We start from the raw sequence: 18,515 nt of genomic DNA, 5'->3' as shown, positions 1-18,515 counted from the left end.
GTGCCCACCCCCTCGTAGCAGGGGTGTCCTTCTGTACTGGTAAGAAAATATGTTTACGTGCATCGCTGTCTGAGCTAGAGCGGTTCCTCCATGATACAGAAGAAATAGTTTGTTCTGAATACTACTATATACCTAAGAACAATTGAGTTTGTGGACCTATTCTGGACTTCAGAGTGCTCAATACAAGTGTGCGGTGGAGGGTCCCGTATTGAAAGATTGAATTTCAGTTAAACCGCACCTGAGCCTGAATCAGCTAGCATGGGTCAGTCATGGGTGTTTAACTGCAGTATAAGCATACCTTAAGATCACTGGAGCCTGCGTGCCTCAGAGGAAATTGGAGACCATGTCCGTGTTCTTCACACTCAGCGTCAGACAGCTCTTCAAACAGAAAGGACTTGTTACAATTTACTGAACCCTGGTTTATTGCACTTCTGTTATGTTGCATGCCAAACTAAACTTATGTTGCATGCAGGGTTAATGAAGTACATATTCACCTTGTTACTTCTGGCTACAGCTTCTGAGTCACTAAGCGTGGATTAAATATATCACAGGAGGGAAGAGCAGTTGCTTTCCTATATAGGAACACAGGACTGGAAGGGATCTCCTGGATCAGAAAGTCGTCTCTGCTGTTTTATGCAACCTAATCATATAATCCCATGCCTAAACATATTAAACTTGATCTTAAAATTAGTTAGGTTGATTGCCTCCAATACTCATATTGTAAGACTGCTTCTGAACATCCCTCTAGCCCTTCTGTTATGGACTTCTGTTGCATCTGGACTATGTGGTGGTGAAGGAACAGAGGGGGTGGTTGACCAGTCCTCCCTTTATCTTGGTGCTATGCACAGAGGGCATAGTCAGTACATGATTGGCCCCAATGGACACCACTGGCTAAAAGATTCTAATTTCAAGAGCATGGTGTGAGTATGGGTGTCTCAAACTTGACTTACTGTGTAGATAACTCACTTTCCTTGTCTGCCTCAAAGGGCCATATGTTTTTGAAAGCTAAGGTTGTTCCTAATGCTATGAAGGCCAGAGCCTGAGATCCAGAAGTAGGAATTCAAGCAAATATTCCATTAAGGAAGCCTAATTTCAGGTGAATAGTTCTCTCTTCTCTCACTAATAATTAAAAAAAAAAAAAAAAAAAAAAAAAAGCTAAATAGGCTTTCCTGAAGCTATTTGGAAAATATCTTTAGATTGAAGGCCAAATGTATTTTATCTACAAAGAATATTTCTGAAAACTCTGACTAAAAAGAAGGCTTTAAGTAGATTTGTATCCTAACTCTTGTCTCTCAGTACACTAATCAAGGCTCTTCTACCTCTTGGGCTGTTTGGGCAATAACTAATATGTAAGCAGATGAGCTGTTCTTGGAGTTCCTCAGGCTGTAAGTGGAAGTAGTTGGCAATATAAGAAAAATTTAAAGATTAGACTGAATTAGGGATGTTAAAATACATTGTTTTTTGTGGTAAATGTGTAACCACTGAAATTTTAAGCTCACTCCCCACACGTACCAGCTCCTGCAAGGCTGTCTACTCCCCACCCTTTGCACTGCTTGTGGTTCATTTTAACATTTGGTCTGTTAGTAAAAGGCATGATGCCCTTGTTCATTTCAGTTGAAGTTCTTGCATTGCTGTTAAGACAGCTGGCACTTGGCCTTGGCATTGTGAGAAAGGAAACTGTGGCTAGTTGATAAGGGAATCTTGAGCTAATTAAATTTCAGCTGGCATGTTGGTCACTGTGAAATAAATGTTGGTCAGTCACAGTGCTGGATGGCTTAACCTTATTTATGATCTGGGGGGGGTGTGTGTGGAATATAGCCTCAGCCAGTTTGAAGCACTCTTCATAAAGTAAATTCATCTATTTTTTTTAAAAAAAGTACTGTAGTTATGATTGGTGGAAACAGAAGGAGCTAATCTTACAGCAAGTCAATATGCATCTTTTCAGTAATGGTACAGTAATATTTGTTGCTGTACTGCAATGCTGCCAGAATGAGTTGGCCAAAATCGGATTACTACTTTGCTTTTAAAGGGGTGCTGTCACCTGGAAATCTGATTTTAATTTAAGAAGTTAAAGTAGTCTACAATATTAAAACTTGCCACGAGTTCTTTTGTCAACTTTTGTGGTTGAAAAAAATACAACTTTACCTGATTTTAAAACATTTTTCCTTTCCTATTGCTGCGTGAAAGATCCACTGAACAGGGAAAACTGACTACAGTGAAATAATACAAAATCTCCCAAACTTTCAAATGCACAAAACAAAATGTGGGGACGGAATGGCCCGGTTGCTCCAACCTCTAGTTTATTTTTTTTTTTACAGAGCGCCTTAGGGTGTGTCTAGACTACAGAGTTTTGTCGACAAAACTATACCTGCGTCTACACTACCACTGAGTTTTGTCGACATAACGTCGACAGAACTCAGCAGTTTTGTCGACGCTGGTAAACCTCATTTTACGAGGCATAACGCCTTTTGTTGACAGAAGGTGTTATTGCATGTAGGGTTGTGTCTAGACTACAGGGTTTTGTCGACAAAGCAGCTGAACTGAATGTGTCTAGATACTCTTTGTCGACGTACCCTTAGGTATTGCTTGTAAGAGTAGATACAAAATTTCACATAGGGACTGTTCCTCCCCACTCACAAAGTGTCTATCTTTTCCCTCCTAGGGGCTCATACCTTAAACTTTACAGAATCAAGCTCTTTCAAAGCTTACAATAAACTGAAATGTTTCAACCAATATTTTAGTAAAATATGATTCTTATTAAACAATTGCGTGAGTTATTTGCATCTCAAATTCTGCAGCATTGAGAGCTTGATTGTGAAACGAACGGACTATGGACAAAACTAAAACTGATTTCATTTGTCTTGTTTAAGCGGAGAGAAATTTAAAAAACAGACTCATCAGTGGTGGAAAATAAAATTTAAAATTTTTAAATCTTGGATGTAGATAGCATAGGGAAATACATTTTAGAGTTCTTAACTTGACAGTGTATTTCTATATAAGGAAAGATGGCATGCTGTTCATTAATTCACTGGTACTTTTGGATGCTTGGTTTACATTCCATGAGAGTAAGCATCATGGAATCACTTTAAACCTTAATGGACATTTGTCCTCATTACATGACTATCATTTGGCATCCTTTCTTTGAGGGAAGCCAGGAATGAAACTGGAGGACTGTTTCAGTTTAGGATTGAGTAATGTGCAGGAGTTTTCACATCACTTTTCCAAACCATACCTGTTTTTAATCACTCCTGTTTATTGAAAGTCAAAGCAAAAGGATAGGGATGAGGAGACGGAACTTAAGTAAAAACAGATATGTTCAAATATGAAAATACAATGAGGTCTAGTGTATGCTCCATGATACCAATGGGTTGAGCAAACACCACAGTGGAGGACCGTACAAAACTTGTGGTTTAGGAGGGTGGGATTGAGTATCCCACTGATCTAAGTTGTCTGTGTACAACAGGAAGGAAGTGCAATTTCCTAAGGGATCTGTCTGGCTGGACAGCAGTCCCTACCTCTGATAGGATGTTACTTGGGAATTTGGAGAGAATCTGTCAAATTCTCGCTCAACAAGTCTCCTCTTGTGGCTTTTACCACAGGAATGGATCATCGGGCTTTGAAGCTGTTTCAGTTTGTATGTCTACAGACTAATGAAGGCTATGCTGCATTCACAAGGCTCTTTATCATAACACAGGCTAGAAAATCACTTCTTTTTAAAATGTTGGAGCCTGCTACCAGCCCTCAGTCACCATGGGGGGCAGAGGGGCTTAGTGCTAATTACTTTGTTTCCTAGAATAGAAATGAAATTATAGGAAAGAATATTGTTAATGGACTAGCCTGGTACTTGAAAAATATAAATCTAATTTTACACTTATTTTTAGCAGATGTACACTCAAATTGTAACTGCACTCATCTTCCAGCAGCAGATCACCATTTCCTCATAATATTGCAATCCTGTCAAAATGAGACAGTATTATAACAAGTCGCTTAAACAGTTTTTATAAAAGCACAAGTGGTAACTGTTTCTTGGAGGTAGAACAATGTTGGCTTTCCATTCCATTTAGTGTACTCAAGGGGGGGGGGGGGGGAGAAGAATAGAAGAACCTACTATAACTGAGGAATTTTTACCAATTAGCTAAATCAGTTACTTAGAATTACCTGCATATATTGTGAATAAAACTAAGCATTAATGCTTATACTAAATATAAGTAACTAAATATGGCAAGATGTGGCAGTTCAAAGCTCTTGTATTAAAAGGACACAAGGTTAAAACATTTGTCTGTAAATGTTTGGCCTATTGTAATGTGTAAGAGTAATAATGCCTAAAATAGCAGAGGGCGGTAAGCAACCTGTTGGTCAGATGTGGTTTACCAGATTAGCCTGGGTGTGCTACCAGATGTTTTATTTACTTGACTGTCCGCAGGTACAGATTGAATTTCTCTAGTCCAGCACTCTCAGGATCTGACTGGTACTGCATCAGAGAATTTGCTGAACCACAGGAGGTCAATATTGTTTAGCAGCTCTACCAACACTTCTATTGCTTACTGGGCTCTTAGAAGACATTTTTGGGGTAAATAAGAGCTAAATAACGGCACAGAACACTGAGTCATGACTGACGGCTGTAAACAAACTTTATGGGACTGCTGGAAACTTGCCACATCCATGATAAGTGGACAGCTGGCTAAGTAAAACCATGCCAGAGCAGAGAGTTCTAGACCAGAGTTGTTAAAGGGTAATCGGATAAATAGTTACCTGGTACACAGGAACAGCCCCCAGTGGGGGAAGGGCTGCTCTAGTTCCACCAGTCCCTTCCGCCCCCAGTATACAGCAGCATCTCCCGTGGGAGGGAAGCGGGTGGGGGAAGCTGCAGCAGCATGGGGCCCAACCCGTCCTTTAATTATTTAAATGGTTAAATGTGGTGGTAGCACTAGGGATGTTAGTGACTAACCGTTTAACTGATAACCAGATCGTTAACCGATAAACAATCACTTAACATAAGAACGGCCATACTGGGTCAGACCAAAGGTCCATCTAGCCCAGTATCCTGTCTACCGACAGTGGCCAGCGCCAGGTGCCCAAGAGAGGGTGGACTGAAGACAATGATCAAGCGATTTGTCTCCTGCCATCCCTCTCCAGCCTCTGACAGACAGAGGCCAAGGACACCATTTTATCCCCTGGCTAATAGCCTTTTATGGACCTAACCTCCATGAAATTATCTAGCTTCTCTTTAAACTCTATTATAGTCCTAGACTTCACAGCCTCCTCTGGCAAGGAGTTCCACAGGTTGACTACATGCTGTGTGAAGAAGAACTTTCGCTTATTAGTTTTAAACCTGCTCCCCATTAATTTCATTTGGTGTCCTCTAGTTCTTCTATTTAAGGAACTAATAAATAACTTTTCTTTATCTGCCCTCTCCATACCACTCATGATTTTATAGACCTCTATCATATCCCCCCTCAGTCTCCTCTTTTCTAAACTGAAAAGTCCCAGTCGCTTTAACCTCTCCTCATATGACCCGTTCCAAACCCCTAATCATTTTAGTTGCCCTTTTCTGAACCCTTTCCAAGGCCAAAATATCTTTTTTGAGGTGAGGAGACCACATCTGTACACAGTATTCAAGATGTGGGGGTACCATAGTTTTATACAGGGGCAGTAAGATATTCTGGATCTTATTTTCTATCCCTTTCCTAATAATTCCTAGCATCCTACTTGCCTTTTTGACCGCCGCTGCACTCTGTGTGGAAGTTTTCAGAGAACTGTTCACGATAACTCCAAGATCTCTTTCCTGATTTGTCGTAGCCAAATTAGCCCCCATCATACTGTACGTATAGTTGGGGTTATTTTTCCCGATGTGCATTACTTATCCACATTAAATTTCATTTGCCATTTTGTTGCCCAATCACTCCGTTTGGTGAGATCTTTTTGGAGTCTCTCACAGTCTGCTTCTGTCTTGTCTATCCTAAACAGTTTGGTATCCTCCGCAAACTTTACTACCTCACTGCTTACCCCTTTCTCCAGATCATTTATGAATAAGTTGAAAAGGATCAGTCCCAGGACTGACCCTTGGGGTACACCACTAGTTACCCCTCTCCAATCTGAAAATTTACCATTTATTCCTACCCTTTGTTTCCTGTTTTTTAACCAGTTCTCAATCCAAGAAAGGACCTTCCCTCTTATCCCATGGTCCTGTAATTTACACAAGAGCCTTTGGTGAGGGACCTTGTCAAAGACTTTCTGAAAATCTAAGTATACTATATCTACTGGATCCCCCTTATCCGCATGTTTAACCCCTTCCAAGAACTCTAACAGATTAGTAAGACAGGATTTCCCTTTACAGAAACCATGTTGACTTTTGTTCAACAAATTATGTTCTTCTACATGTTTCACAATTTTATTCTTTACTATTGTTTCGACTAATTTGCCCGGTACTGAAGTTAGACTTACCGGTCTGTAACTGCCAGGATTGCCTCTAGAGCCCTTTTTAAATATTGGTTAACCACAAACACTTCTCTCTCCTCCTCCCCCTCAATGTTCTCTGCATTTTAAACTTGGACTGGCAGGCTGGCTTAGTCCTAGCCCACCAGTCTGAGGTTTTAAAGGAAGAGCACACACAGGAGCCTCCTGGCCTCCTGCCACCCTGCACTCCTGCCTATGTAGGGGGCTCCCCAGGAGTGGAGCCAGAAGTGCACTGGCTGCTGCCCCTGCCTCCAAGGGGAGAGCATTTTAATTGTGTAACCATTAAAAATTGCTGTGGCTACACGATTAGTAAAATAAACAATATCTAACATCCCTAGACACCACTGCGTTTAACCAATTAAACATAATTTTACATGGTAATTCCAGATGAGAGGTTCAACCTGTACAGCTGTTTGCAGCTGCCATTGGCTGTGTCTTGTCATTCCTAGCCAATGAGGGCTGTGGGGAGTGGCCCTGCCCAAGATTAGAGAAAATACATACTTTTATCTCCCTTGTTTTGAATGTTTCATAGATACCAAGGGGGGGAGAGAGCTAATATTTAATATAGGAAAAAGTGAAGTAAAACTATAAAATTGGCATAGTGGATTTTACATAAAGATACTTTTAATTTGCTTTAGAATTGACAATATTTCACGTTGTCAATTTAAATGACCAACCAAAGCATTACTGGGTCTTGTCCCCATTAATACATTGGTTTTTGTACTGTAGCAGAAATGCATTCATTTTCATAGTGTATGCACACCCTTCACTCTGGATGTTAACTCTAAAGGAAAAGATGAATCGGGGCTCCTTTAAATAGGTTACAAAATGAACAATTTCTTCTCCAAAAATGTTTTTATTTCACTTAATTTAGGCACATATAATTTTTTTCTGTATTGTGTGAAACAATGCGTAAGTCTTCTGGTTCTATAGTGAAATAAACATGGTAAAGTACTCTGTTCTCATGTCCTTAATACTTCATTTTTAATAGTAGGGATGTTAAAATTTGTATATTTATGTAAACGTGTAACTGCTGAAAATTGCAGGTTGCAGAGTGTTTGTGTATTTTAAGCCCGCTCCCTGCAAGCACCAGCTCCTGTGGATACAGAGGCAGCAGCATGGGGGAGAGCTGCGTGTAACTGTGTGTACTCACTCACTCACTCTCTCTCACTCTCTGCTACGTCTTTAAACAGCAAAATGTAAACCAAATATAAATGAAAACTCTTAAATATAAATAACTTTGCAATACATGAGAGCATATTTATTTTGTTTTATACAAATTAAAAAAATCATTTCACAGACACTGGAAACTATAAGCTTTTAAATTTTCCTTCATAGTGGGGGTGGGGTGGGGTGAAGGGATGAATAATACAGCAATATATACAAATACTGTATGCAATGTTGGCTTATTGCAGTTGTTTGCTTTCCATTGTGCAGTTAAATGCTGAGTCACTGATACTGATATGACCAATATATATTAGCTAGATAAACTGTCGCAGCAAACCTATTTTATTTTAGTGCTTGTTTATGCTACTAACAGACTCTTGAATCAAAATAAAGTTGGTTTCTCAACACTGACAGAAAACACTTTGAAGCAATACTGACAATTGACTTGAAATATTTATTGGAAATCCTACATAGCATTAGATGGTGATAATGGTGGCTTTGGCTATGTCTAGACTGCAGGCTTCTTTTGAAAGATTTTTCCAGAAGAGATCGTGCGGAAAAACATGTTTAGAAAGAGAGTGTCCACACAGCAAAAGCGTATAGAAAAAGTGGTTGCTTTTTCAAAAGATAGCATTCAATCAATGTGAACACTATCTTGCATTTAAGTTGTGATTACTATAGATTGAGTGAGTGGCCACCAGGGCACCTGTGCTTTTTCCTGAAGGCGTTGTCTTAAAAAAAACAAACAAACAAAAAAAAACACCCTCTTCCCTGTCCCCACACGCCTTTTTCCAAAAGAGCTCTTTTGGAAAAAGGCTTCTTCCTTGTAGAAAGAGGTTTACTGCTGTCAGAAAAATCCCTCTGTTCTTTCGACTTTCTGTTTAAAGAACGCAATTGCAGTGTGAACGTAAGTGCAGTTTTTCTGGAAAAACTGCAGTGTAGACATTCCCTTTGTTATACTTTCTTAAAAAGGGCTGTGTGTGTGTGTGTGTGTGTGTGTGTGTGTGTGTGTGTGTGTGTGTGTGTGTGTGTGTGTGTGTGTGCGCGCGCGCGCGTCTTCAGATGGCTTTTCTTTAGATTCGATAGGCAGAATTAAAATTGTACAATCCAGTTTCTTGGATCAAGTCAAGAAACAGTAAATCAGGAGAATTTCCCTGTAACTTGCTCTTCCAAAGTTACAAATTTGTGGAATACCATAGCTTCTAACTGGGTAAGTTGTAACTGGATGTGCTTGTGTCCTCGAGGGAATGTTTGCTGCTGCTTAGAGGGAATAGGTATGAGAAGCAGGATTGGAAGGTTTTACTCTTCATTTTCTCAGATTCAGTGAATGATCTTCAAGTCAATAGGAGAAAATTGAGACTGTTACAGGAGTTTAGTACTACCTGTTTTACCTGTGTGTTGAGGCTTAATATCTGTAATGGGACTTATATGGCACTTCTCACCCAACTGTCTCAAGTAACTTACTGTTTTTTATATTTTAGTATGACTTTAAATTTGGCTGGAGGTGCAGATGAAATAACATCTGGGGATAAGTGTGAGGTAGGACTGGACCCAACAGAAACATTTCTCCACTTTTAAAGCTGTGCAAGTTCTAGAAGGCCAAATTCTAGCTCTGGTAGACTGGCACTTCTCAAAGGGGTTGGTTTTCTACAGAAGCTAAATGTCTTCCTTTTTCAAAGTAACTTCATTTTTCATTCGTTAATTCCTGTTTCATAAAAAAAACAGGAAGTTACAGAACGCTAATTTGACATTGTGTGGTATCATAACCTACAAAATCTAAACAATACTGAATTAATCTTCCTGTAGCAACAGTGATAAATGTTGACCTTGCCAAACATAAGGTTGCATTACTTTGTGTAATATGTTTACAGAATGTGAGACATTGAGAGACACTGTAACAGTGAATGCATTTAAGGGCTTACATTGTGGGAACCTTAATGAAATTCTGAAATATGTGGGTTTTGTGGCTGAGATTTCTGCCAAATGTCATAGTAACATAGTTGTTTGCATTACTGTGATAATTTGTCCCTGCTTTTTATTATTTACAAATTTTAAACTTGTATTTGCTGACACCACATGCTTTATGTTTAACAAAGCATATATTCTAACTTCTCTACATGAATATAGTTATATGTTCAAACATTAAAATATGTAGCTTTTAGTCTTGTATCAAGATCTTCTTTCCCGTTTATAATACATGGAGACTTCAAATGCTTTTAAAAGCCAGCTTCCCCCAGCACCATCTCTGTGGGAGGTAGGGGAGGTAGAGGCACAGTGGGAAACAGCGTGAGCGGGGACTGACGCAGTCTCTACTTGCACAGGTTCTGCTGCAATTCTACTTCTGAAATGTAGAAGAGCCCCTCTGGGGCTCTTCTACATTTCAAGGCTCAGGTGCCAACAGGGAGTCACGGGGCTTCTGCTTTTGAACTGTAGCTAGAGCCTGGAAAGGCTCTTGCTACAGCTGAAAGATGGAGGTGCCCTTATCGACTAATAAATAGTCGATGAAAATCCCATCGACTTATTGATTAGTTGTTCTAAATTTAAAATCCCTAATTACAATATCCTCCAGTCTGTACCAAACAATAATTTCTTTCATTTGGAATAAACTGTTTGTGTATATTATAGTAGCAAAAAAAGCTTCACCTATATAAATATTCTCCCAACCACAATATCAATGCATACTGCCAGCAAAGCATGCAGTGAAAGACTACAGATTGAGTAATATAAAGTGTTAAGCAAGACAACTCTTATACAGATGATACAGTTGTCTGTTATACAGACAACTCTTTATATAATCAATCAGAAAAGTAGTATGACTGAAACTTTGCTCAGACATTTGAAAATTTTGGGGTTCGGGTTTGGTATTCAGAGTTAAATTTGTGAGTTTAACTTTAATCCAATCAGTGATGCCTAGGTGTAGAAAGAATCTCTAGACATTGAGCCTTCATCATGTCTTGTTTGTCACAGTGGCGGTAGGGGAAGGTTGGGGAGGCCATCATCCCCTTTGCAAAAGTCATAATTGTAGTTAAAAATTAAAACAAAATACGGTGGTGTATGTTTATAGGTATTAGGAATGTTAAATTTGGATGAATTAAATAAATAGTCGATGGGATTTCCATTGACTATTCAATTAGTCTATAAGGGTGCTTCTGCCTTTGAACTGTAACAAGAGCCCTACTTAGGGCTCTTGTACATTTCAAAGGCTGAGGTGCCGCAGCTGGCCCCATGCTCTGCTCTGTGCAGCCTTTGAAATCGATAAGAGCCCCAGTGGGGATCTTGTATATTTCAAAAGGAAGCCTCGCAGGGAGCATGGGACAAGCGGGGACCCCTTCCGCTTCACAGGCTCCCTGCTGCGCCTTAGCCTTTGAAATGTACAAGAGCCTTGGGGCTCTTGTACATTTCAAAAGTAGAATCGCAGCAGTGCGGCACAAGCGGAGACGGCTTCAGTCCCTGCTTGTGCTGTTTCTGCTGTCTCTACCTCTCCTGACACCCCCACCCCACCCCCTCCCCAGCGGAGACGGTGTTCAGGGAAACTGGCTTTTAAGGGGTGGAGAGTGACTAGTTGCATCACTAGTCGACTAATCTCTTACATCCCTAATAGGTACTATGGTGATGGGTGACCGTATAAAATCCTTAGATTTTTCACATGAAATGGCTTATGAGAAATAATTCAGATAGACCTAATTGACAGTAAAATGTACAAACTGTTTAAGATGTGAATTCTTGTAACATACTTATCTGTACTGAATAAATCCAATGCACGTTTGATTAAAAGAAATCATGACCGTGTCTTAGTAAAAGGATGAACAGAGTATGATTTTTTTTTTTCCAAATTGTTTCTGGCATGAGTCATGGTTGAAACAATAAAGAAAAGAGACTTAGTATAGTTTAGAATTACAGATGCAGGTTAAACCATCAACATTTAAACTTGGATGTTCTTACAGAGCGGCTTTTGTAAAACAATTAGGCCTTTCGTTAACTAGTGCAACTTCCGTGTGTAGACAGCTCTAATTTGTAAAAGGTTATCTGGAATTCTGTGCTATGACGTTAGAAATCTAGTCTTCCAGGTCTTTTATTCCAATAAGCTCAAAAGTAAGTTGAAAGAACTCAAAGCAGGAATGTTGGCTACAGTTGTGTTAACCTGAACATCACAGAGCTGGAAAAGATGCAAGGTAGGGATGTTAGTGTGTAATTGAATAGTCGAGTAAGTGCATCAAATTTTAGTGGTTACATAACTATTCAATAGTCCCTTGTGGCAGGGTTGGCTGCCAACGCACTTCTGATCCCTCTCCCAGGGAACTCCCTGCCATCCTGTGCTGCTGCCCCCTCTGAGGCAGCTGCGTGGGGTGGCAGGTGGGAGATAGTTTAAAAATCAGCCTGCCATTCCAAGTTGCTTCCTCTGTATCAGAGGCAGCAGTGTGGGGTGACAGCAGACTCTGTCTGCAGTGGGCCCAGTCTTGCCACGGACAGAGGCTGCTCCATGGGATGCTGGAGCAGCCTCTGTCTGCGGGGAGCTCGGGCCACTGCAGACAGGCTGCTTCGCGGCAGCTCCCCTGCAGCGGTACCGGTGGGGAGAGTGGCTTTTAAGCTGGCTCTCCTCAGCACTGGTTCTTCCTGGTCCCCCTCCCCTCTGCCTCTGTAGGAGGCAGCAAGGGTAGGGGGGCAGGTGGGTCTGTAGAGCTGGCACACGAGGAGCCTGTTTGAAAGCTGGCTCCTCACAGGTATCAGCTCCCACCTGCTCCTCTCACCCTTTGCACTGCTGCCTCTTCATCCCACCGCCTCCACCTCCCCCTCCTCCGGCCACCTTGATACAGAGGCAGCAAGGGTGGGTGTGATGTGTAGTCAACGAGATGAAATGATAAGCCTAGGCTTATTGGTTAATCCTGTAGTCGTCTATACATTGACATCCCTAGTGCAAGGTAAACCAACCAGAAGTAATTTTAGACTCTTGAGGGATATATGCTGAATTGCTAGCTAGTCTTGACCTCTGCAGCTGAAGGGAATCTAGGCAAGAGACAGTCTGACAAAGGGGATAGTTTTAGAACTGTTCTTGAGGAACCTTCATTATGCCCTGACCACAGAATGAGCCACATACTGAAAGCTACAGATGTTCTGGGATAGATCATTGCTTAATAGTCCTCATTTTGATATTTGTGTTGTCATCCTGTCTGCATCCTCCTTGTTTCTTCCTCTGCACAGTGTTTTTTCTCTAATCTTATTTTCCTTCTTACCTTTCTTTTTTTTCTTTTTTGTCTTCTATGTTATTCTTTATTGGAGGTATTGCAGAGGAGAAATGCACCAGAAGTAAAACTGCCTGCAAAGTGAAACTAAGGGCCCATTTCTATTCCCATTAAAGTCATTGAAATTTTTCCTGTTGATTTCAGTGAGCTGGATTTGACAGGTGGACAGCACATTCCTAGCTAATGTCTATTTGTGAAGCACTTCAGCTCTTCAGTGTTCAACTTTTGTGGGACTTACTATTGGTTCTGAATGTCCCCTGGAATTTGCCATTTGTCCATACCTATCTAGACAAACTGTCAGCTAGAAGGTGTGGTAGGAGTTCTTCTATAACAGCTTTGTTTTATATATAAAACATTTTGTAAGAATAGTAACTTTTTATAACAAGCTTTAAGTTTTCATTTGTGGATCAGCCTTTCATTGTAGAGTTAGTCAAATAAAGAGCAAGTTAAACAGTTTGTTGATGTTTGTTCAATCTACTTGATGTTTGTTCAGTCTTTCAGCTCCACAAGTCCTGACTCACTGAAAATAGAAAAAAATGCTTTTCATTCTTGAAAATTGTTTCCATGTCTACACCAGTGTAGACCGTTCCAAGTGGGCACTAATGCCTATTAACAGATATAAATTGGAATAAGAGTTTAAAGTGTGAACTGACATAGCGGAAGTGCAGAAATTCACTTTTACAGGTAGGAGAAATGTCCCTTTTGTTCATATGGTGATTCTTTGATTGCAGGCAATGGTGGCTTGTTATCCAGGCAATGGAACAGGATATGTGCGTCATGTTGATAATCCAAATGGAGATGGAAGATGTGTCACGTGTATATATTATCTTAATAAAGACTGGGATGCCAAGGTATGTAGTTTCTCTTCCTATATAAGAGATGTTAGTAATAATTTTTTTACATGCATGTTTAGGATTCTTGCTCCTGGTCCTCAAGTTTTTCATTGTGCTCCATATCACTTACATTATAGTTTAATTTTAAATAAAATAAAAAATCCCTTGTGCACCTTGATGAAGCGTACAAAATACTAAGCATTGTTTTTTCATGGTTTTGAAGGATATTGACAAACTTCTGGAGTGGGAGGCAGGAAGGGATTAATACTCTTAATACGATATACTCTTATGTCATCTTTGACACAGACCAATGGACTTATTTTATGAGCACCCCAGATATCTAAAAATTATGATAATAGTATGTATGAAGACATATTAATTAGGGACGTGAGCGAGTAGTTGACTAGTCAACTACCTGATACGCATAAGCGTATGCTTATTGGGTAGTCAAGTGGAGTATCAACTACTCGCTTCCTGTCCTACCCCACCTCTTTGCTGGCTCTATGAGAGTCAGTGGGGGATAGAGGTGGCTGCTATGAAGCTGCCTCTGCCCTCAGCAGGCCAAGGCTTGCCGGGGGCAGAGGCTGCTCTGGCAGGAGCCTCTGTTTGTGGTGACCTGGGCAGAGCCACAGTGTAGATGGCTCCCAGAGCTGGCACGAGATGGAACTGCTCAGTCCCAGCTCAAGCTGGCTCTTGGAGCTACTCCTGCTGCGGCTCTGCAGAGTGGCCCTTATTGACCAATTGTGTAGTATTGTATGGACTGCACGATTAGCCAGATCACCACAATTTAACATCCTTAACATTAATATAACATAATTGGTAAAAAGGCTTGTTCTGTTTGATATTAATGAAATGTAACCGAAGAGGAAATGTATTCATAAAATTCAGTATGGAAGTATATCTAAAAGATACAATATTTACTTCAGCTTTGTAGTGTGTGGTTTTTGGTTTTGGTTTTTCTGTGGTATCTAGGTTTGTTTTGTTTTTTTAATATAGCTGGCTGTTAGTTTCTGTTTAACACCCATTGTGCCTGAAGGGAGAAGCTGCAGGTGTTGTATCATTTTAACTATATCAGTAAAGTTTAAGCAATACAATTCTCTGTAGTGTGAACACAGGGCCGGACGGAGGCATGGACGAGCAAGGTAGCTGCCCAGGGTGCCTGATGGCAGCTGTAAGGGGCACGCAGCGTCCCTTACAGCTGCCATCAGGCGCCACGTGCCCGGCTCCTGCAGCACCGGCCCGCCCGCATCCTCGCAACGCCCTTCCTCCCACGGCCGCGGGGCCCTACATGGCTCAGTGCGTGTGCCAGCAGCGGCAGCTGAGCTGCACTTGCGCTGTGCACCCTAGGGCGGGCCCTGGCCTGCGTGCCAGCGGCTGTAGCCGGGCCACGTATGCGCTGTGCGCCCCGGGGGTGGGCCCGCTCCCCACGGGCAGGCCCGCCCGTGCCTGGGGTGCCAGAATGCCTCGGGCCGGCCCTGTGTGGACACAGTTACACCAGCATTAAGATGTCCCATATATACATGGCTCGACAAATAATGCAGTCTACTCGCCCGTGGCAAGTAGATTGCAACCCGGAAGAGCCGGGTTCGGGAGATCTGCACATGCACAGAACGATCTGTGCATGCGCAGATCACCGGACAGCGCGGCTAGTGAGCGGGGCTCACTGCGGTTCGGCAAGGTGTGTGGGGGTGTGTGGGCGCATGCGCACGCGCGCGCACACATGTATAGCTTGTACCTGTACAGAAAAGTATAAGCTATACTGATATAATGCACCTTTATAGTGGCATAGCTGTAACAATATTTGGGGTTATACCAGTATAATTATTGTGTTGGGTTTTTTAATCCCCAGTGATCAAAACAGTAATACCAGTACAAAAATGGCTTGTAGACTAGGCCTAAGAGCTCAGAAAAGATCTCTCATTCTTTTATGAACTCCCAAAATGAGGACATCTAATGTGCCTTATGGCATCGTTAATAAATTTAGGTTCTGAAGGCTGCTGTCTTTGATAGGTCTGCTCTATATTGCTGGTACAGTTACACTGGCAAAGCCTTTGTGATATAAACTAGGGATGTAAGCAGCTAGTCAAGTGACAGCAAGGTGTGGGGAGTGGGAGCCGGCTTAAAAAGAGCGTTCCCAACCAGCTCCTTCTGTGGTGAGGTAGAAGTGCAGCAGGGGACTGGGTGTGAGCTGAGAATCAGCTGTCCCCGCTCGCACCTAGTCCCAGATGCCATGCCTCTGCTTTAAAAGCATTTAAAAGGCAGAGGTGCAGTGTGCGGTTAGGCGCAAGCTGGGACACTGATTCCTGGCTCACACCTGGTCCCCTGCTTTGCCTCCGCCTTTTAAATGTAGTAAGAGCCAGGAGGATGTTATACATTTAAAAGGCAGAGGCACAGTGGGGTTAGCTCCTGGGGCCAGGAGCTAACCTTGCAGCAGCTCTGCAGTTCCCCCCTTATTGAATAATTGAGTAGTTGATGGAAATTCAACTACTCAATTAGCTGATTAAATGAAATTTAACATCCCTGATTTAAAGTAGTTGAGATACCATGGCGGTAGCTATCCCTGTTCTGATCATTGTGTGCAGTGCCCGATAGAAATCTCCACTTTGCTTTTAGCCAGTAGTTTTCTAATTTATTTTCTAGGATTTGGGGCTTGAATAACCTGTTTAGAGGTGGTAATCACTGTGGCAGTATAGATAGCTAATCATGGCTCAGTGTAGCTGTACAAGATATTCAGAGCTAATAACGTGAGTTCAGACTTTGCTAAAGATTGTATTGGGGAGCAGTCAGGTATACAGAGATTATTTCCCTATTGTTATGTAGAGAAGAAAAGGTCACTCGCGATTGTTTGAAAAATCATATGATTAATCCAGTACAGTTCTATTGTTTAACACCTTAAAAGTGAGAGACCTGAAATGAGGAATATAAACCAGTCAGATCTCATGTGCAGATCTCTGCACTTAACTGGTAACAGTTGAGTTCAGTGATGATAATTTTCATATTCAAGAGGCTTTACATTACATTGTCTACTTCACACTACTTCCCTGTGGGGTAGATAGTAGACTTGTGTACAGTTTGAAGATCTGAAAACTGAGTTGGAGTGGATGTAAGTAGCCACATTGGGGGAGCCCACAAAGCCTCCACCTCTGACACCTCTATGCAAAATAGTAAACCTCTTTTATTTAAAAAGTAACTTCTAGTCTGGTTTAGCATGACTGCATTCTTCAAGCTGTAATGTATGGTTGAACATTTGGATGACTTTGCTTTTAAAAATCATGGTTTTCTTAAGAGTCTTAGTCAAAGCTATCCAGATTGCCCCTTCTCTGTGGCTTTAAAAAAAACAAACACATTAGTGCTCCAAAGGCCAAAGACCCAGTTAAAGAAGAGTCATCACTTCCTTACTGTTTTTAAGCTTATTAGAAAATCAATAATTGCTCTTGGAGAGAGCGCAAAACCTATTGGCACTGAGAATTAGAACTCTGCTATTCTGGGCTGTGTCTTTTTGTTTGGTGGTTGTGGTCACCACTTTAACATCTCTCACTTCCTTATTCTAATGGGTATTGGTTAAAAAACAAACAAAAAACCCTTTTATTTTGAAACAGAAGTTGAGGGTTAGTCTCTGTGAAGCATGATAACCTATAACCATCCAGTTGATTCACATATTTTCATAATCTACTAAAATCCTTAACACTTTAATTTTAGAAGACTTGACATTTATGACTGAGGCTGTGCATTGTCAATATATCTAAAATACAAAGGTAAATATTTAAGACTGTTTTTTGAATCAAATAGGTAAGTGGAGGTATTCTTCGAATATTCCCAGAAGGCAAAGCTCAGTTTGCTGATATCGAACCCAAATTTGATAGACTGCTGTTCTTCTGGTCTGACCGCCGCAACCCTCATGAAGTGCAGCCAGCATTTGCTACAAGGTAAGATGAATGAGATGTAGGAACGTATTCCCAAAGCTTCTGTGAGAGGGGGAACAAACTAGAAGAGAGGAGCAGATGTTAATACAATATGGCCTGAAATGGAGACCATTGTCTGTACGATTTGAGGCTCTTTTGCAAATGTTTTACAGGTTGGATCTCACTGGTCTGGCACCCTGGGGACCTTACTGGTCCCAAATGAGGGGATTTGCCGGACCAGGGAAGATCCCTCCCCTCCTGGCCTGTGCTGCCACCAGGGGAGGGGTCCAGCCTGCCCCCGCGGCTCTCTAAATGCTGCCAGCCCACTGCTGCCGGGGTGGGGGTACCACAACTGGAGCTCAGCAGCTGCTTGGCTCCGTGGCTGGGGCTGGAGTTGCGGAGCCAGGGCTAGAACACAGGACTGAGCTCTGCAACTGGGTCCAGAACTCCCTATGCTATTGTCTTTCTGTGCATTTTTGCCTCTTTCTAGAAAATGGGTACAATTTGGAGTACTTAGAAAATTATTTTTCTTTACATAAATACTCAAATGAGACATGATTGGTAATTTTGATTCTTCTTCGAGTGGTCCCCATGGGTGCTCCACTCTGGATGCTGGTGCATCCTCGCGCCGGAGACATTTTCCAGCAGTTTCTGCCACGTTGCTCAGGCACCAGAGTGCCCTCTACTGCTGTTGGAATCCTAAGGCACCTGCGCAGCACGGCTCCTCAGTTTCTTCTCTACTGTCCTCGGCAGCAGATGGAGCCACTGAGTTCTCCTCGTTTTCTGTTTAAAAATAGATTAAAAAAACCTGTTCCACTCCCTAGTTTTCCTCAGCATCCAAGTTTTTTAGCCCTTTTCTCCTTACCCAGCCTGTTGAGAGAATTTTTTTTTCTATTGTGGCCCGCTACTTTTCCCCC

The 18,515-nt window shown here is 41.7% G+C and overlaps 1 protein-coding gene across 1 annotated transcript in view; it reads left to right on the top strand.

Moving 5' to 3' along the window:
* EGLN1 (egl-9 family hypoxia inducible factor 1) overlaps positions 1–18,515 on the top strand; it is a 37,571-nt gene that overhangs the window by 11,063 nt on the left and 7,993 nt on the right. Inside the window, exons 2-3 of the mRNA XM_006122076.4 lie at positions 13,595–13,714; positions 17,486–17,622. Of these exons, the coding sequence (XP_006122138.4) occupies positions 13,595–13,714; positions 17,486–17,622 (257 nt within the window). The remainder of the gene's footprint in view (positions 1–13,594; positions 13,715–17,485; positions 17,623–18,515) is intronic.

This window comes from Pelodiscus sinensis, chromosome 3, assembly GCF_052426305.1.
Source record: "Pelodiscus sinensis isolate ZL-2025 chromosome 3, ASM5242630v1, whole genome shotgun sequence".
NCBI classification, from domain to species: Eukaryota; Metazoa; Chordata; order Testudines; family Trionychidae; genus Pelodiscus; species Pelodiscus sinensis.
This window is presented reverse-complemented; position numbering and strand designations above follow the sequence as displayed.